Source organism: Helianthus annuus, chromosome 14 (genome assembly GCF_002127325.2).
Source record: "Helianthus annuus cultivar XRQ/B chromosome 14, HanXRQr2.0-SUNRISE, whole genome shotgun sequence".
Lineage (NCBI taxonomy): Eukaryota > Viridiplantae > Streptophyta > Magnoliopsida > Asterales > Asteraceae > Helianthus > Helianthus annuus.
Genome location: NC_035446.2, coordinates 167,689,960 through 167,711,536, shown reverse-complemented (window position 1 = coordinate 167,711,536; position 21,577 = coordinate 167,689,960). Strand labels below are relative to the sequence as shown.

At 35.0% G+C, this 21,577-nt stretch overlaps 2 protein-coding genes and 1 non-coding gene across 3 annotated transcripts; all 3 read left to right on the top strand.

Moving 5' to 3' along the window:
- Positions 1-8,196: 8,196 nt before the first annotated feature.
- On the top strand, positions 8,197-14,665 carry LOC110904915 (adenylosuccinate lyase). The gene is made up of 11 exons (XM_022150781.2): positions 8,197-8,318; positions 9,227-9,444; positions 9,639-9,791; positions 10,213-10,428; positions 10,548-10,730; positions 10,838-11,059; positions 11,143-11,259; positions 12,311-12,454; positions 12,539-12,640; positions 14,063-14,131; positions 14,270-14,665. The coding sequence occupies exons 2-11, from the start codon at positions 9,241-9,243 to the stop codon at positions 14,486-14,488; spliced, it is 1,629 nt and encodes a 542-aa protein (XP_022006473.1). The 5' UTR covers positions 8,197-8,318; positions 9,227-9,240; the 3' UTR covers positions 14,489-14,665.
- Positions 14,666-14,766: 101 nt separating this feature from the next.
- On the top strand, positions 14,767-18,381 carry LOC110904914 (LRR receptor-like serine/threonine-protein kinase EFR). Its single transcript, XM_022150780.2, has 2 exons — positions 14,767-17,293; positions 17,703-18,381. The coding sequence occupies exons 1-2, from the start codon at positions 14,905-14,907 to the stop codon at positions 18,128-18,130; spliced, it is 2,817 nt and encodes a 938-aa protein (XP_022006472.2). The 5' UTR covers positions 14,767-14,904; the 3' UTR covers positions 18,131-18,381.
- On the top strand, positions 18,108-18,195 carry TRNAM-CAU. Its single transcript is given in 2 exon segments — positions 18,108-18,145; positions 18,160-18,195. It is a non-coding gene; the product is annotated as a tRNA-Met (tRNA).
- Positions 18,382-21,577: the final 3,196 nt, after the last annotated feature.

Below are 21,577 nucleotides of genomic sequence, written 5' to 3'. Positions count from 1 at the left end.
CTTAATTTTAATAAAATATGATATTAAGGTAATATTGATATTCCATATTTCCGGTAATTAACCCAGTGTCTTCTATTCTAATATTTCATCGTTGTTGAAATTGTTACTTATCTCGTACAATGCAATATTGTTTATAACTAATAAAAATATTCTTAAAATGCTTAGTAGTTTACAATAAAAATAGTTGTTTTTAGATAAAACTATGATCAATTACATAAATCCAAGTTGAGATTTGATTGAATTTGTATTTTTTGGAATTTATAAGGTTAATTAGTAACCCGGTTCAACCGCCCGATACAACCCGGTTCAACCGGTTGAACCATTTTAGAGCCCAACCCGGTATGACTTAAAAACCGGTTTTTAAAACATTGGATGTAACAGGTTTTCAAAATAAAGGACTGTGGCTGTAATTATTAAAGGTAAAGGTCATCTATTGTAACTAGCTACAAACATAAAGGACGAAAAGTGTAATTTTTCCTTTACAGTACATGTGAATTGATGGTGTTTTTAGAAAAACAAAGTCACATACCTTCTAAAAAATACTCTTAAATCTATATTATTTATTCATTACAGGACTTCAACCCTCACCACTTAAACAAAAATACAATTTTCCAACACCTTAATACCAGCCTTTAGATATGTGAATAGTGAAATGATGCTTCACTAAGAGTTGCACTTTAAGTTTCTACACCAAACATCAATTTCACTAATACAATTTTCACTATTTCTAAAAGTGTTGATTCTAAAAGTGTTGATTGAAATAAAGTTGTATTCAATAAAGTTATCTTGTGCAAATATAGCTATAGCTGGTTAAGAGGTGTAGATTAGGTTGGTCGTTGAGGGGTGGCGCCCATGCCACCTTACCCTTTTACCAACGCGTCAACACCAAACACCAACATGTGAATGTTAAAGGGGGTGCCAAGAGAGAAGATGTTATGCACTTAACGAGCATGAAAACGAAGGGGAGATGGGATCTACTACATTCCACCAATCACATGCACACACACATTCATTTTTTAGTTAACTCACAACGCGCTTGTTAAAAGGTGAGTTAGTTAAAGTTCACTGCCTACATAGCAAGGACGTGACACTTTCGCATGCACTTTTTAGTTAGCCACATCGTGTTTGTTAAAAGGTGAGAGCATTCACAATGGTTCCCTTATATTTATGTGACTAAGTTTCTTGTATTATAAGAAATGATTGTGAGTGGTTTCGATTGATTGTGAGTAGAGGAGAGAGACGATGTAATGATAAAAAATATAAAAAAAATTATTTAATTGGAAAGAAGAGAGAAAAAGTAGTGATTTTTAGTGTAATTATCGTGGTTGAAAAAATCGCTACTCGCTAGTCGGTCAGTGGGGCAGGGTTAGGGATTAATCAAGATTAATCAGGGACTAATTGGAATTAATCGGTATTAATTGGCGATTATCAGCATGTAGTCCAGATTTTTACAACCATGGTAATTATAAAAATAAGGATAGGGGGATTGAATGTGAATGCTCTAAGTTAATTAAAGTATACTACCTACATGGAGACGGAGTGATACAACACTTTTTTTTGGAACGATGACTTTCTTATGTTAGGCCACTGCACTCCCCAAATTGGAGAGCCCCCCGTTGCCCTATTATGGTTAGACTATGGGTATGTTTGACATGTAGCTTTTAGAAGCTTCTAGCTTTTAAGAAAAAAGCTCCCACTCAATAAAAAAACCTTGTTTGGTTGAATGAGCTTGAAACTTTTAGGTTAGAAGCTTGAAGCTTTTGATTGAACGCTCCTACTAGTGCGTTTAGAATGAGCTATAAGCTTTTAGGAAAAAAAAAAGTCTATTTTAACCTCTAAAAATAATGAACTTTTTAATGCACAAACTTTTAAATATTTTTTTTCTAAAGATAACGAAAAATCAATTTTTTTCTAAAGATAATAAACTTTTTAATACAACAATATTGCTATTTTGATATGGAATGCATGACATTAATGACCGAATAGTATTATATTAAGTTTTTAAGTGTTTTTGAATGACTATGTTTTATTTAATTGAAAATGACTATGTTTTATTTATTTGAGAAAGAACTTATATATATATATATATATAGAGTAAGGTTAACATACAAAAAGCCTTATCATACATCACGTAGGAGACAATGGTAACCGTTGGATCAGGGGTATAATCACACATGGGACCACATAATCACGCATGGGACCACATAATCACGCATGGGACTATAATCACGCACGTTTTATGATAATAACGCACGTTATATTTTTTGTCATGTATGTTAATGTAGGTTAAGCCTTGAAGTACATTATACTTTATCTCTCTCTCTCTCTCTCTATATATATATATATATATATATATATATATATATATAGGGTAAGGATAGTGTAAAAAGGGCCTAAAGTGTGAGAAGTGTACTATAACACTATATATAATACTATATAACACCATATAAACACCGTATAACAATATGTAACACCATATAATACCATATAACACTATGTAACACTATATATCATTATATAACAAATATAACACTATACATCTATCACAGACATGCTATCAGACAAACTATAGTGTTATATTTGTTATATAATGATATATAGTGTTACATAGTGTTATATGGTATTATATGGTGTTACATATTGTTATACGGTGTTTATATGGTGTTATATAGTATTATATATAGTGTTATAATACACTTCTCACACTTTGAGCGCTTTTTACAGGATCCTCTACCTATATATATATATATAGTGGAGAGTTCAAATGAGAAGAAATTTTTTGTAAGAAGAAAAAAGAACAAATTTCAACCAATAGAATGCTTTATTTTACTTCATTTAATATAAGTATTTAATGTTACTATAAGGGTACATTGGTAAATTTACATAGGTCATTAATTTGTAGTCCTCCTCTTTAATAGCTAATACATTAAATTTTTGGTAACATATCTTCAAAATATATATTTTTTTAAAAAATAAAATAAAATAATTTAAAATGTAGGATAAATTGGAAGTTGTGTAGGATAAATTACGAGTTGTGTAAGATAAATTTCAACGTGTAGGATGAATTTCGAAATATGTAGTACAACTTTTTGATGTGTGTAGGCAAAAAAAGTTAGTGTGGAGGATAATAGTCTTTATGACTAATTAATTAGTAAAAAATGATAATAAATGAGATAAGTGAAAAACTATTTAATGTTTTACAAAATTACCCTTTGTTCTTTTTCTTCTCAGTTAATTTTTCTTCTCAAATGAACCTTCCCCTATATATATATATATATATATATATATATATATATATATATATATATATATATATATATATAGGATTAGGTTCAAACGTGAACAAAATCTCAAGAGTGAACTGCGTGAATTGATCTGGGCCCTTGATTTTCATGATCTTGAGATTAAAGTGAGTGGCATGCTGGTAATTATTTAGTTAATTTTTTCCATTTAATTAAATACAAAAATGGTATATGTCTAATTTCTATCTTAAATTGATTTGCATAAATCATGTTCTCTCATAAATCAAGTAAACACTATCCTCTTCATTATTTGATAAAACCCTACCCAAAAACTCCTAGCCGACCCCTGCTCTCTCCCTCGTTCTCTTCTCCGGCTCCGGCAACCGGAGCAACGCCGGCCACCTTCATCACCCCGATATCCGCCCGCACCCCCACGCACCCAAACCACGACCGATTGATCCATTTTTTTGTCTCTCCATCTCGATGATGAAACAGAGTGCCGCCGATCTGATGTTTATCGCCGGCGATGTGATGTTTATCGCCGACCGATCTGAGATGAGAGAGAGAAAGAGGGGGCCGCGCGGCGGCAGCAACTGACGGCGATGTACACGGTTCGGTGAGAATCAACATCAACGGCAGCCAAGAGTATCTTCTTGAAAATGTATTTGCTTTTCAAGAACTGGGTTCTATCTCTGATTATTTGTGTGTAACTGTTTTATTTTGAATAAGTTTTGGTTTTGGCGAAATTTTGAATAAGTTTTGAAGGAAAGGTTTCATGAAGAAAAGAAAGAAGATAAGGTAAAAGAATATTTTAAAAAAATTGAGATTATGTTGAATCTCTCTCTATATTGCCAATCTAATCAAACTGACAAAACAGATAAAAGTAATAAGTTTTAACTTTTACATTATTTTTTATTCCTTTAAGGTTTTGTTAATTGTTTTTTTTACTTATTTTGTTAAAATGGTTTAACCTGTTTGCTAATATAATAATAGAATTATTCCTATTTCTTTTAGTTTGCAAGATTTTTTATATCTTTAGTTGTATACATCATTTTAATTGTTAGATAACTAAAGAATTTCATTTGTCATAGTTAAAAAATACTTAAAGGAACATTCATATTCCATACGTTCTATATTAGTTAAAATATTAATTATATGATTGAGAAAAATAGAATTACTAGTAAACTCATTAATGAAGTTTTTGAATTCATAAAAAAAGTCATTGCAAATGTTGAAAACAATTTATAAGGGTTTCATGACATGTTATTTGGAGAGTCGTTTAATATAATTATGTAAACTCGTGTACTGAAAAAAAAAATTATTACGACCCCCTGGTAAAAAAGTTATGGTTCCGCCACTGTACACATGTGTATTCTGATTTTGCTCTGTTTTTTATGCGATGTACACATGTGTATTCTGATTTTGCTATGGTTTTAACGCGATGTACACATGTGTATTCTGATTTTGCTCTGTTTTTAATGCGATGTACACATGTGTATTATGATTTTAACGCCATGTACACATGTGTATAGCGTCTGTTTTTCTGATATCTCAGACTTTTGTGTGTATTGAATGTGTAAGGTTGTTGATGTACACTTTTCAATTATACAAAGTATTAGTTGCTGAGTTTTTTTGTGCTAATATAGGAGATGTCGTTAATGAGAAAAGTGGTGATGGAAAGTCGATAAGGATGATTCACGTATGAGGTCGATAAGGATGATTCACATATGTTTGTTTGCTTGGTCGATAAGGATGATTCAGCATACAACGTGGCGAATAGTTGTAAAATATTATGTTTTTTTGTTTTTCGATTATGTTGGGTTTATTGTTTCGACGAAACAGGAACTTGTAATTATATGTTTTTTTGTTTGGTTTGGAAAACATTATGGAACTTGTAATTTGTTAAATATAAAATAGTTTTACAGGTATTGTTTCTATGTAGAGTAAAATCCACGGATAGTCCCTGTGGTTTTGCAAAATAACACCTATAGTCCCTAACTTTTGGAAATTACACCGGTGCTCCCTGTGGTTTGACAGTTTGTTACTTGGATAGTCCCTGAAGTGGATGACGGTTAGTTTTCTCCGTTAAATGGATGTGAAATGACAAATTTACCCTTCATCTTCTCCACTCTATAAAAACAAAACAACCCCACCCACCCCCACCTTACTCTCTGTTTCCCCACCATTAACCACATCTACCAAACACCACCCACGACAGCAATCTTCACGTGATCTCGATTAGTATCTAAGCTGGAACCAACATAAAGCTCCATATTAGAAGATGCACTGTGTCCATGATGGTCTTTAAGATTCTTTTCACCGACCGTCGTGGCCTCATTTGCACATTTAGGGCAAGTGCAATTGCCACAAAGAAAAGGTGGTAATTCTTCAAAGTATTTGGAAAGAACCTCTTGGTAATCTTCTCCCACAATCATTAACTTTTGTTGTGTCCTAGGCTTCAAAACCTGAACAGATTTACAGAAGTACCATTTAGGTTTTGATAAAAGTGTCATGTATAAACCCAACTCAAGCTCGCAATTATTCAGAATGATGACAATGGGCGAGTAAATATTTCTAGATAAAAGGATCAAAATTGCAACCTTTATTAGTGTCTAAATTTCTTTCTTTGTTCTCTTTCTGTGATGATGAATTATGAACAAGAAATGGTGATGTGAAAAAAGTAGAAAATCAAAGATGCTTACTTGGAATAGAGTTTGAGTTATGACTCGGGCAACAGAGAGGAGCCCTACAACAAGTAAACACCCAAGTCGTTCTAGGTAATGATCTTGAAGAAGTACAACGCACAATCTCAATGTTTTTACGGGAATTCCAAAAGATGAGAATCCATCACAGTCCATCAAAACAGTAATCTGAGGATGTTCCGCATCAAGCAAGTTTATAACTCCATGTTCGAGAGAAAGGTAGGGGGTGGGTGGGGTTGTTTTTTTTTAGAGTGAAGAAGATGAAGAGTAAATTTGTTATTTCACATCCATTTAATGGAGAAAACTAACTGTCATCCACTCCAGGGACTATTCGAGTAACAAACTGTCAAACTACAGGGAGTACCGGTGTAATTTTCAAAAGTTAGGGACTATAGGTGTTATTTTGCAAAACCACAGGGACTATCCGTGCATTTTACTCTTCTATGTATGTATTATGTAGCTAATTACACATATGTACGATGCTGAGTACACATGTGTACTGTTCTATGTATATCCAAGTACACATGTGTATACCGTTGAAATATGAAGGTTACGCGGGTCTTAAAAATCAAAATTTGAATTCTGCTGATGAAATCTGAAATAAAAATTAAAACTGAAATCTGGTGATAATTTGTTGTTTGTTTTGATAATTATCTTATTAATAAATAAAACATAATGTGGATAATAAATTTAAAATAGGAAAGATGTAACTTAATTCAATTATTAAAATAATGATTTACATCTAAATTTTTTTTATATAATTACAATCCTACCCTTAACAACTAAAAAGGAAATCAAGTGTCCAGATCTGTTAACGCAGTTCACTCTTGGGAGGTTGTTCACGCTGGAACCCTAACATATATATATATGTGTGTGTGTGTGTGTGTGTATGTGTGAGATTACGTTTTGTATGTTTAGTATTTTGTTTTTTTAGTTATGTCAATTTTGGTCATTTTATATATTTTATTAAAAACTTCAGCTACTCTGCCAAACATCTAAATATATTTAGAAAGCTACAGTTATCAGCTTCAAACCACCAACTACTTTTGCCAAACATACCCTATGTTGTGTTAACGAGACCCACGCTGACTTCAAGTGATATAACACTATAACACTTTTACATGTGATTTTTAGTTAACCTTGAGAAAAAACATTTAAAAAGCTATATTGTTTTATTCTTTAGGGTAAGATTTGTTACGTGTAATGCGAAGATTAAAAAGTTAAGAGTAAACTTCTGTTTTTCTCTCTGTGGTTTGGTTGTTTTAACAGTTTTGTCTCAATCCTTTAAAATAGTTATTTTCCTCCAATAGTTTACTATGTTTTTCCCATTTTACTCTCCTCCTCTAACTCCATCCAAATTGTTTGATAACTGAAAGAGTATTTTGGTAACTTCAAGTATAAAACTAAGGGTATTTTAGTAAAACTACAAATAAAGATTATATTATATTATATTATATATAATAATAAAACCCATAAATAATCTGTTTTCTACCCTCTCTCTACAATTTCTCTCTTCTCAATCACCAACAACCATCACTACCTCACCACCACCACTCACCATCAACCATAACAACACCACCGCCTGCTACCTGCACCGATAACCACCACAACCAGCCACCGGCATCTTCCCCCAAAAAAACCCACCACCGTCGAAATAAGATCTGAAACAAGTTCTGAAATCGGAGATGGAGGTCATGGTTGTCAAAGACGAAAGGATAGAGATGGTGACGGAGGTTTGACCGTTTTCAGCTCTGGCCAGTGACTTGCCTAGTTTCAGATCTCGTCACCATCGGAGCTTTGGAGAGTGGTGGTGGTGGCAGGTTTTGGGAGAGAGAGGTGGTGGGGGCAGATGATGGAGGCATAATGGTGCCGAAGACAGGGAGGTGTGGAGAGTGGTGGTGGTGGCAGATGGTGGGGGAGAAAAAAGTGGAGGTGTGACGGTGGCGAAAGTGGTCTGTGATTTAGGATCAGGTGGTTGGTAGTGGTTGGGAGATTAGGCTTGGTGAGTTTGAAAGTTTTAGATAAGTTATATATTTAAGGAATTTATAATTAATTAATTACTTATATATAAAATTCCCCAAATACCCCTACCTTTAATTGTATAATTTAACTGAGTTAAGGCCATGAAGCAAAATGGAAAAAACATAGTAAACTATTGAAGGAAAATGATTATTTCTAAAGGATTTGGGCAAAACCGTTAAAACGACGAAAGCACGTAAAACAAACCTAAGTTTACTCAAAAGTTAAATAACGAGGGCTGATTGACTGAACTAGTGAAGTGAAAAAACCCTGATAAACCCCTACAAACAATCAATCGGCTTCTCTCTTCAGGTCTGCGGCTCCACTCGTCTTCCTTCTCTATTCTAGTCTTCAGGTTCGTCTCTACATTCATTTTGTGCCCTTGTTTGCCTACCCATTTAGATCGATTCTAAATCGGAATTTGTCATATTTATATCGAATCTTGTATTCTTTTCTTTTGTTTTATTGAATCGTTGATTTCTTTATCACATTCACATGTCAAATTTCTTGAGTATTTGTTGTATAAAACATTGAAATCCTCTGCTGCATACGCAGTAGCTGTTTCATAATCTGCAAATGCAACACATCTGTTATTGATATCATTGTCTAAACAGATGTACACCTACTATCTACATCTATCCCAATTCCCAAATCATTTTATTGTTGAAAAGAAGTTATGTGTTTTGTGGGAATTTTGAATTTTTTATGTTATACACTATTTTGGGTGTAAATTTATTGTTTTAGAATAGAATATGTAGAAAATTCAGGCTAAACGGGTTGTGTTCGTGTCGATCCCCAAATAACCGAGTCATGTTTGGGTTCTTGTGTCTTACACGATTTTCATTTTGTGTACGGTATCCAGGATCGTGTCGGGTTGAACCTGCCAACCCATGGATACAACTTTTTTAGCATCCCCGGGTTCTAGGTTTAGCTATGAAAGTCAAAGGATTGTAATTGATTCTTCAAACTTGATGGCATGTTCATATATGTGATCGATGAATAAAAGCAACTGCTTGAGCTCTTATTGTACCTCAAGTTTGTTGTAAATCCCTTACAATCACCTTATTTATAGGCGATACCACCAAATTCCATGTGTGTTAAGTCTTGATTGAATTGTATTTCAGTCCATTTTTAAGAAATTCATGTGTTTGTGTACACAACTATGCACTTTTTACTAGAAAAATGTTGTGGAATTTCGCTGCTCATTCACTTGATTCTCCAATCATCGTACTATTCTTCTAATTGGACATCATTCTCTTGAAGCTTTTTGTGCATTTATGGAAATCGGATCCTGTATTAAAGTTCGAAACGGAATCTGTCCAAAATCATACGTAACGCGTGCAAGTAGCCTTTATGAACAACTTATTCCAACCCAAAACCGTATGTCAAAGGCTTCATCTTATGTAACGCTTCCTCGCAAAAAATGCACTTGCAAAGCAACTTTGAAGGAAACCAATAGCAATATTGAAGCTGTAGGAAAGGTAATGAGTTGTCCTATTAGGTTATATCTTATAATAATTTTTGCCATTTTTGTTGACTGTACTGTCAGTTTGTATTTGCTGTTTCTGATCTTTTCTTGTTCTCTGTTTATGTATTTCCAACCTTTGACTTTTGAAGTCAAAAGCAAAGACTTGTGGTTTGTCTGAAATCAACTAAGAATCCTATATAATTTCAGGTAAAAGCGAAGGCTTCTGAAGTTTCTACTGAGATGGAGCTCTCAAGTTTAACAGCCATAAGTCCGTTGGATGGGCGTTATCGTAATAAAGTCAAGGATCTATCCCTTTATCTGAGTGAATACGGCCTCATCTACTATCGGACCCTGGTTGAGGTACAGTGCCTATTACACCATCATATATATATATATATAGAGAGAGAGAGAGAGAGAGAGAGAAAGTGTAGTGTACAATTGTCCTTAACGTACGGTGCGTACGCGATTTGAGTTCCGCATGTTATAATCCGCCAAACGAAAACCCGCATGTTACAAAAACTTAAATCCGCATGTTCTAAATGCTTCCGAGTTTGTGATACTTAGGGGTTTGGGATCCTTCCGAGTTTGTATAACATACGGTTTTATGTTTGTATAACATGCAGGTTTATAATTTGGCGGATTATAACATGCGGAACGCAAATCACGTACGCATCGTACGTTAAGGCCAATTGAACGTTAACCAACCCCTATATATATATATATATCTTTTATTTAACAATTTTAATGTTTAATAGATTGTTATGTGTTTCTCTTACTTTAGATCAAGTGGCTGCTAAAGCTTTCACAAATTCCCGAAGTATTTGAGGTTCCAAAGTTTAGCAACGAAGCTCAAGCGAAATTGCAAGGATTGATTGATGGATTTAGTGAAGCTGATGCAATTCAAGTGAAGAATATCGAGAAAATAACCAATCATGACGTAAAAGCCGTGGAGTATTTTCTTAAAACAAAATGTCAAGATGATCCTGAGATAGCTAAGGTGCGTCTCTATTAGCTATTATTCATGTACTTTTCCTAGAATCCATAGATTAAATTTTGATTTAATCTTATCTGTATACAATATCATGTTTAAATTTGTCTATGAAATAATTATTACAGGTGCTTGAATTTTTCCACTTTGGCTGTACATCGGAAGACATTAACAATCTAGCACATGGACTGATGCTGAAAGAAGCCGTTAATTCTGTTATACTGCCGGTCATGGATGATTTAATTAATGCGATGTATTCAATGGCGAAAGCTAATGCTCGCATTCCTATGCTTTCTCGGACTCATGGACAAGTAAAATCTTTTTTTTTTAACGTTGAATTAAACCCGCAATATCTTTTTTATATATAACATTTATATATTTAAACAACTAACTCCGTTTCTTATTTTGTTATATGTAGCCAGCCTCACCTACAACTTTGGGAAAAGAAATGGTGATATTTGCTGAGCGGTTAAACAGAGAAAGGCGAGATATTTCACAAGTTGAGATATTGGGAAAATTTGCGGGTGCAGTTGGTAACTACAATGCGCACGTTGTGGCATATCCTGACGTAAATTGGCCACTTGTTGCAGATCAGTTTGTAAATTCTCTTGGATTAAGCTTTAATCCACACGTGACCCAGGCATGTGAACTGTCATCTTAAAACATCTATAGAAACTTGATGTAACAACTGACATAATATCGAGAACCGTATTGTTGATGCAGATTGAATCTCACGACTACATGGCTAAACTTTTTCATTCATTCATCCGGTTCAATAACATTCTACTTGATTTCGATAAAGACATATGGGGCTATATCTCTGTCGGCTACTTCAAGCAGGTTCACTTTTAAGTTTTAGAGTAAACTTCCGTTTTGCTCCCTGTGGTTTGGTCACTTTAACGGTTTTGCTCCAAACCTTTAAAAATAGCCATTTTACTCCCTGATTTTTCGGTTTTTTGCCAGTTTGCTCCCCGCCTCTAACTCCATCCAAATTGTTTGTTTTTCCATTTTGCTCCCCGCAGGGAGCAAACTGGCAAAAAAACCGAAACATCAGGGAGTAAAAAGGCTATTTTTAAAGGTTTGGGGCAAAACCGTTAAAGTGACCAAATCACAGGGAGCAAAACGGAAGTTTACTCTAAGTTTTATTTTGTTATAGTTTTCAAAAGTAGTTAGGTATATTAGCAATATATATACACTTAAAAGGCTATGTCGGTGTGCCAATCCGACATAGCCGAGTGTCCACTTCTGGTTGGGCAAAAGAATTTTTGCTTTTAACCCTTAACTTTTTTAATTTTCGTGTTTAGTCCTTCTATTATAACTATCATAATATACATGTTTAGTCCCTCTACTTAATAAACTTTATTCCTCATTAGTTAACTTTGCTAATATACATGTTTAGTCCCTCTACTTTAACTTTGCTGTCCTTCTACTCTAGCTTTCCTAATATACATATTTAGTCCCTCAACTTAATAAATTTGATTCCTCATTAGTTTACTTTGCTTATATACATGTTTACGTCATCTACTTTAACTTTGTTGATATACATATTTAATTACTCTACTTTACTTTAATTTAGTTAAGTATTTCGCCTTTTAGAGTTTTTTTTTTCTCCCTAACGTGATGAACCAAAGCCAATCCAACTGAATAATATTGTTTCCGCTATCGGTATTATCAGAACCAATATTTTTTCTTTTAGTATTTCGTTTGTTAGTGTTTTTTATACATACGTGAACGTTTCAATAATCCTTTTCCAATGATTTTATGTTATCTCTTTCGGTTGCTATACCGATTGTCGGTACTATATTGATAATCAAACTCCCGCCGCAACGCGCGGGGTAAAATTTCTAGTTACTATTATTATTGGATGTTGACGATGTAAATATTTATGTAGGTAACGAAGGCTGGTGAAATCGGGTCATCAACAATGCCTCACAAAGTCAACCCCATTGACTTTGAAAACAGTGAAGGCAATCTTGGGATAGCTAATGCGATTCTTGATCATTTAAGCATGAAATTGCCTATTTCGCGTTGGCAGGTATTGCTATACATTTACTCCTTTTAATTGTAGGTATATGAGGTTGTGAACCTAAAACTTATGCCTTAATTGCTATAATTGTAGCGTGACTTAACTGATTCTACGGTTCTGAGAAACATTGGTGTGGGTTTGGGCTATTCACTTTTGGCTTACAAGAGTGCACTAGTAGGAATCGGGAAGCTTCAGGTACATTATCATATCTAATTGTGGCCAATTCTACCTATATTAATTATTAACCTACATTGGAATGCTTCTTTTAATTTTTACATACCTTTAAATTGGGAAATGCTTGAGCTGGAGCTCGGCTCGGTTCAAGCTTTGTTTTCAAAGCTCGAGCTCGGCTCGTTTATTATCTATTAATTAATAATTTAATATATTAAATAAAAATAATATAAATAATAGACCCGTTTAGGCTTGCGAGCTCGATAAGTGAAGCTTGGGCTCGTTTACTAAACAAGCTTATTTTTAGGTTCAGGCTCGGCTCGTAAACAAGTTTAAATAAGCTCAGCTCGGCTCGTTTACTAGACAACTTTAAATAAGGGGTAAATGTTTTTACAAATAAAAATAATATAAATAATAGACCCGTTTAGGCTCGCGAGCTCGATAAGTGAAGCTCGGGCTCGTTTACTAAACAAGCTTATTTTTAGGTTCAGGCTCGGCTCGTAAACAAGTTTAAATAAGCTCGGCTCGGCTCGTTTACTAGACAACTTTAAATAAGAGGTAAATGTTTTTAAATATTAATAAAAAAGAATATTGGATTTTAATAATCCTAACTGTTCGCCGTTGGCTGCCAACAGTCCCAACTTCAAAAATAACCATCGGCAGTCCCAACTATTATAATATTGGCCTCCAATGGGCCTTGACTAACAAAACCCTTAACGCCGCTAGTCTCCGGTCGCCGGAAAAACGTTTTTAGCCGGAAAACTCAACTTTTTCGTCCCAAACCACTTTGTAACCTTATTACGGACCTTTGGGAACCTTTTTCTATTAAAAGCCTCAATTATTGAGGTCGTCGGAAAACTCATTTTTCGCCGAAAAACTTCTTTTTGGCCGGAAAACTCAACTTTTTGGCAGGAAAACTTAATATTTTGTCCCAAACCTTTGTAAACTTCAATCGAACCTTTGGGAACCTTTTTCTGGCCAAAAACGTTTTTCCGGCGACCGGAGACTAACGGTGTTAGGGTTCCATTAGTCCGGGTCCATTGGAGGCCAATATGTTAATAGTTGTGACTACTAGTGGTTATTTTTTAAGTTGGGACTGTTGGCGGCCACCGGCGAATAATTGGGATTATTAAAATCCAATATTCCTAATAAAAACCAACATTACACTAAGGCTCTATAAGGCTCAACAAGCCTGACAGGCTTCACATCTCAGGCTCAATAAATAAATGAACTTTAATTTAGGCTCAAGCTCGGCACGATAAGGTTCAGCTTGTTTCGAGCTTTTTCTCGAGTCGATCTCGAGCAGCTCGCTAGCCACTCGGCTCTTTTGCACCCCTAGTTAAATTAATGCACTAAAACCTCTTTGTTAAAGAGAAAATGGATAGGTTGACTATTGGCTTTATAATTGTTTAAAGTAACTTTAAACTGTGTGTGTGGGCGCGTTAGGTGAATGAAGCTGCGTTAAACAAGGACTTGGACAACTCATGGGAGGTTCTTGCTGAACCAATACAGACGGTATGTATCTTGCCTATCTTCATTGAACTGGTTACCTTACCTTTAGAAAACGTTTCTCCCGTAATGTCTAAATGGAATTATCTTATGGATCAAAACAGCATCAGCAAATGATATTTCTTATAATTATTTTAAATGAAGGTGATGAGAAGATATGGTGTCGAGGAGCCGTATGAGAAACTGAAGGAACTTACTAGAGGAAGAGCAGTTACCAAGGAGAGCATTACGGAATTCATTAACGGGTTAGAAATACCAGTGGAAGCTAAAACCGAGCTCTTAAAGCTGACCCCACATAACTACGTTGGAGTTGCAGCTCAATTGGTGGAGGATGCGTGTAGCAGGACCAATGGATGTGCTTGACTTACGTTCTTCGCAAGAGATGCACCTTTTGTGTACTAAATTTAGAGATTTTGCATCTATTTGCTGCAATTGATCGTTATATGTCGTCTGGTGGCTGGTAGTGACATTTTTCGACATGTTCCAAGAGTTAAAAAAGTAAAAAATTACCATTATGAAGAAAAGCAACCAATTGCTAAATCTACAGTTTTTGACATGTTCCGACAGTTAAAAAAGTAAAAAATTGTGGAATTTTATTGGATATATGGTAAACCTGGAAGCTGGCGTGTCAAACTCAATGGCGGTCAAATATTACTTGGCCGTGAAGGAAACAGATGACATGACATCTATGGATGGAATTCCATATAACGAACGTATAAAATACTCTTTGAAACAAGACCAAGACTTGGAGATATCAAGTCAAATAAAACTTTATTCCAATGGTTCCATGCTTCACTGCAGTCCCCATCAGGTTGCATGGCAAGACTCTAGTATTTATAGAAATCAATATTAAATCCCATATACAATTGTGTCAAAAACAAGATAGAATGGTGTTCATGATATACCTTTCGATTTTCTTACATGCAATAGCATTGCTATTATGCCCTGTAATACTTGCAAAAAACCATACGGATCATCTTGCACTTTTGGCCATCAAATCAGCCATCTCTCATGACCCACAACATGTTCTTGACTCATGGAATACCTCTCTCCATTACTGTCAATGGCAAGGTGTTACATGTGGTCGTCGGCATCTCAGAGTCACTAAACTGGACCTTGGGTCTAGAGGCATAGTTGGTTCCTTGTCTCCTCATATTGGAAACTTGAGTTTTCTCAGCGTAATTAGTCTCGAGAATAACACCTTAAAAGGTGTAATCCCGCCTCAATTAGGTAACTTATTCAGGTTACAGGAGCTATATCTCATGAACAATTCTTTTGAAGGTGAAGTTCCAGCCAGTTTATCAAACTGCACCAGACTTGATGAGCTTTGGTTGTCTCGCAATAAGCTAGTTGGAAAGCTCCCACACCAGCTTAGTTCTCTAGTGAACCTCCGGATCATAACCTTTCATCGTAATGATTTCACAGGAGGGGTACCGTCTTTCTTGGCAAATCTCACTTCTCTTGAATCCATATCGGCTGGAAATAATCATCTAAGTGGAAGCGTTCCACATGCTTTAGGTCAATTGCACAACTTGCAGGAAATTGGTCTTATGCGTAACCAACTCTACGGTATGATCCCTCCATCCTTATACAATTTAACATCATTAAGAATTCTAAGTTTCACAGATAATCAACTCAGTGGAGATCTACCAAAAGATATCGGGTTGCGGCTACCTAACATTGAGCGATTCCAGTTACCAGGAAATAAATTTACAGGAACCATTCCGTTCTCATTTTCTAACTGTTCAAATTTGGTAGAACTTACCTTGTCAGCAAACCATTTCACTGGGAAAATTAACATAAATTTTGTAGGAAACCTGTCTTTGTTAGATGAATTGCGTCTGTTAGATAATAGATTAGAAGGACAAATACCAGCAAATCTTGGTAACTGCGGGAGATTGGCATCATTGTACCTTTCGGCGAACAATCTTACTGGCCCAATACCCACAGAGCTTTTTCAGCTATCTTACCTGTCTAGAGTTCTAGATCTTTCTCATAATCGTCTTGTTGGACCACTTCCTCAAGATATAGGAAAACTCAAAAGCCTGACAACACTCGATATGTCACATAACCTTCTGGTTGGCGAAATTCCATACGGCATTGGAAGCTGCTCAAGCCTAGAGAACCTAGATATGAAAGCCAATTCTTTTCAAGGTCTAATACCTCTCTCTATGAGTGCTTTAAGAGGTCTCAGAAACCTTGATCTTTCTAGTAACAACCTCTCCGGACAGATTCCAAGATTCTTGGAGCAGTTAAACCTGTCTTCATTGAATCTGTCATTCAACAATTTTGAAGGGGAGGTACCTATGGAAGGTATTTTCAAGAACGCAAGTGCGTTCGCAGTCTATGGGAATAGTAGGTTATGCGGAGGCCTTCCTGAACTTGGCCTACCCAAGTGTGCCATGTCAGCAAGATCAAAAAAACGTTCACATGTCTCACGTGTTATTCTAATTGTCATCCCAGTTTTCTCGTTCCTCATTATAGTAGTGGCGTTGTCTTTGTTGTTCTGTTGGAAAAGAAGAACGACACAAACGCCGCCAACTGGAGCTTCATTTATCCAACCATTTTCAAGGGTATCTTACGGAAGCATACTCAAAGCCACAAACGGATTCTCCCGACAGAACCTAATCGGGATTGGGACTTTTAGTAAAGTATATAAAGGTATCCTTGAACCAGATGGTGTCACGGTTGCCATCAAGATTCTAAATCTTGAAAATCAAGGAGCTTTAAAGAGTTTCATGGCCGAGTGTGAAGCTTTAAAAAACATAAGACATCGTAATCTTGTAAAAATCATTACTTCCTGCTCGTCTGTTGATTTTCAAGGGAACGATTTCAAAGCTCTTATTTACGAGTACATGCCAAATGGGAATCTCGAAAGGTGGCTACATCCAAGTTCAGAACACGAAACTGAGACCGAAGAAGCTCCACGAAGATTAAGCCTTCGCGAAAGAGTAACAATCGCAACAGATGTGGCGCATGCCATTCACTACCTCCACCAAGACGGTGAGACACCCATAATTCACTGTGATCTTAAACCAAGCAACATTTTACTGGACAGTGACATGGTTGCTCATATTGGTGATTTCGGGCTAGCAAAGTTTCTTCCATTAAAACCACACCAAAGCAGTTCAATTGGAATAAGAGGCACAACTGGATATGCAGCTCCAGGTAACAAGTTAACTTTTATAACCGAGTAAATTGCCAAAATCGTCCCTGAGGTTTGGGCATGTTTGTCATTTTCATCCAAAACAACTTTTTTGTACCATATAGTCTTTCACTTTTGGGATTTTTTTTCATTTTCATCCAAACGTCTAATTTGCTTTATTTTTTCTATCAAACATTTGGATGAAAATGGCAAAAAATCCCAAATCTCAAGAACTATTTTGGCAAAAAAAGTCAGACGTTTGGATGAAAATGATAAAAAATCCCAAAAGTGAAGGACTTTATGGTACAAAAAAATGTTTTGGATGAAAATGACAAACATGCCAAAACCTCAGGGACGATTTTGGCAATTTACTCTTTTTAACCTCTATTTGTTATGTTTTGATATTGATGATTTCATGCAATGGACTTGGAGAGTATGGAGTTGGAAATGAGATGACAAAAGAAGGGGATATCTACAGTTTTGGGATATTGTTGTTAGAGATGATAACCGGAAGGAGACCAACCGATCCTATTTTCCAAGAAGGGTTGAACCTCCATGGCTATGTGAAGATGGCGTTGCCTGATCGTCTCAAGGAAATCATTGAGCCGACGTTATTGTCTATCGATGAAGATCATATGGAAGCTACAGGCATGAAACATGGATACCGTATGGATGAAGCAAGAAAGTTGAAGAGATTGGAAGAGAGTATGATTTTGTTAGCAAGAATTGGGTTGGCATGCTCCATGGAGTCTCCCAGAGAAAGAATGGATATGAGTAACATGATGCATGAGCTGGATAACATTTATAAAATGGTTCAAAACACTTCAACAGCATCAAGGGGTGGTGGCGCAGTTGGCTAGCGCGTAGGTCTCATAGCTATTTGTGTGTTATCCTGAGGTCGAGAGTTCGAGCCTCTCTCACCCCATTCCATTTTTTTAGTAACTATTTACATAGAAATCGTGATCACATGGGCAACAACCTTTGTAAACGAGTCTTTTTATGAATTTATCTAAGATCTTTTATATATAAAAAAATCAATTTAGGCATTTTATATCTCTGTAAAAATTTTCTTTCAAGAACAATGATTTAACATCAAAATGAACTAAAAAATGTATACACGTGTAGGGATTTTGGAATAATGTCAATGGAAATTTAATTTAGAAAAAAAAAATTAGTCTTCATATGGTGAATAGAAGAGTTTTCTTGAGTGGAGCTCTTTTATGACACTTTGATTAGTTTTATTAGAGTGTTAAAAGTCTTTAGTTAAGTGACCAACATCATTCACAATAGAACCTCATCCCCATTATTGTAATTATTTATATTTTTTAACGATTAATAAATCTTTTAAACGGGTTATTGGAAAAATTCACCACATCGAGATATACTCGTCTCCGAACCCGGGAAAACCCTCACCTAGGGCCGAAGCCCGTGAACACTCGTCCGAAGGCATGACTATGCAATGAGTTAAAACCCGCTAAGTTCAAAGATCGAACTAGCAATCTCCGCATACACGCCTAGTCTCCCATCATCAACATATGCCGCAGAAAATGATGGGGAGAGTCGAACTTGAGTCTCTTAGAACACCAAGTCTCTCCTTTACCACTCCACCACCACCTCATTGGCATTGATATAATTATATTATATTATATTATATATAATAACAAAATCATTCGTATTAAATATTTTTTTTATTCTTTTGTGACTTTAATACTAAACTAGTTTTTTATTCACCGCGCTTCGCAGCGGAAGTTTGGTCTTTTCCCCTGCGTTACATGACAGAAGTTTCGACGTTACACAACAATAACATCATTGGCTATAACTTATAATACAAAAAAAATAAATTCGTTTTCAAACTTACACAACACAAAAATATTTGATTCTAAATATAACTTGGTTTTCAAATAAAAAGAAAGTCAGTTTTATAAATACTAATACATATTGATCTATTAGAAAAGTCATTTTCTAAACTTACTAAATTCACCAACATAGTGAGTTTGGTTTAATATATAATACCTATTTATTCTATATTGACTTTAATAGTTTAATTTATAATTCTAAGGATACAATATTATTGTTTTTTTTATAAATATTTTATATGTTTAACTCTAAACTTTAATAGATTTATCACATGACACTGAGCTCTATTTTTTTTTATATAAACGATTTACGTATACTTTCAAACTCTAACAGATTTATCATTAGAAAATTAACAATAATAATAATAATAATAATAATAATAATAATAATAATAATAATTCTCTTTTTGATAAACGATTTACGCTTTGACCCACGAAATTTAAATATAGTTATCATAAGGCCCTTGAAATTTAATAAGGTTGTTTTTTTTTGTTCTTTAGTCTTCTTTATAAGTTTAATTATTTTTTAACTTATTAATTATTTATTTTTTTATAAGTAAAGATAACTTTCAACTCTAGATATGTTTACTTAACCGTGTTATTTGCTTATTTTTACCGTCGTTTAGATTAAGGGAATTTGGCCTTTAATAATCCCACATAGACCTTGTTGGCCATTAATAATCCCACCTCAGAATATTCCCCACACCAGTCCCACCTTTCACCTATTTTTCCTACAATGGTCCCCCCCTTAAAAAAACTTAACAGAGTTAAGCTTTTTTCCAAATTACAAACAAATCTTTTAGGGCTTTTGATTAGAACGACAATACGAGTTCATTGAAGTAAAACTTGTCTCGAAACGGTGCTCCAAACGTTGAAAACAACGCTTCAATTCGGGTGTTTAAATTTCCAATTAACCAAAATCAAGTCACTTGGAGTACCATTTTGAAGTAAGTTTTATATCAATGGACTCGTATCATCGTTCTGATCAAAAACCCTAAAAAATCTGTTTGTAATTTGGAAAAAAGCTTAACTCCGTTAAGTTTTTTTAACGGGGGACCATTGTAGGAAAAAAATAGGTGAAAGGTGGGACTGGTGGGGGGAATATTCTGAGGTGGGATTATTAATGGCCAATAAGGTTTAGGTGGGATTAATACATGCCAATTCCCCTTAGATTAAAGCATACATAGTCTATTTAACACTTTAATTTAGGGAAATTGGCCTGTAATAATCCCACTTCAGAATATTCCCACCACCAGTCCCACCTTTCACCTATTTTTCCTACAATGGTCCCCCGTTAAAAAAACTTAACGGAGTTAAGCTTTTTTCCAAATTACAAACATATTTTTTAGGGCTTTTGATTAGAACGACGATACTAGTCCATTGATGTAAAACTTGCCTCGAAACGGTGCTCCAAACGATGAAAATGGCGCTTCAATTCGGGTGTTTAAATTTCCAATTAACCAAAATCAAGTCACTTGGAGCACCATTTCGAAGTAAGTTTTACATAAATGGACTCGTATCATCGTTCTAATCAAAAACCCTAAAAAATTTGTTTGTAATTTGGAAAAAAACTTAACGGAGTTAAGTTTTTTTAACGGGGGACCATTGTAGGAAAAATAGGTGAAAGGTGGGACTGGTGGGAGGAATATTCTGAGATGGGATTATTAATGGCCAATAAGGTCTAGGTGGGATTATTACATGCCAATTCCCATTTAATTTACCAGGTAACAAATATAATCATTTTTTATTTACCTTATTATAGTTGAAGCTAGCTTTTAACTCTAGAGATATTTACTAAATCGTGTTGATTGATTATTTTTACCATCGTTTAGGTTAAAGCTTAACGGTATATGATAACCCATCGAGATATCATGAAATAAGTACATCTTCGCCAACAACTTCTTACCCTGCTGCGAAGTGCGAGCTCTGATATATACATATATATAGAAACGGGATCATGAGAAAACGACCAAAAGTGTGAGAACGATGAGAACGCATCCTGGCCCAACACGTGGCGCGGGACATGATCAGGGTCCGAGGGGTTTTTTTTGTCTTTTTAGTATTCTTCTCCTTTCCCGATTTTCGCGTTTGACATGCTGCTTCATTTTTGGCGTGCAATATAATTTTGGCGTTATCTAGAATCATTAATTACTTGGCGTTTTACTGTTTTTTCTCAAATTTCTTCTCGTTGAATTAATTCTTTTTGTGTCACATAGTTAATTTTTTTGGCGTTATGACTTTTTCCATGTCATTTTTTTTTGCGTTCTGGGTCTTTTTGTTAATAATTGATTACCATAGATTAATATTTTATAAAATTACAATAATACGAAATCAAAATAAACTAATAGTCTTCCATGGATGGGATTACATCAGAGATGTACCCATCGGTTTGTTCATCACTTTCTTCAGATTCATCATCATCAAATTTTAGATTGGCGTATAACGCCATTA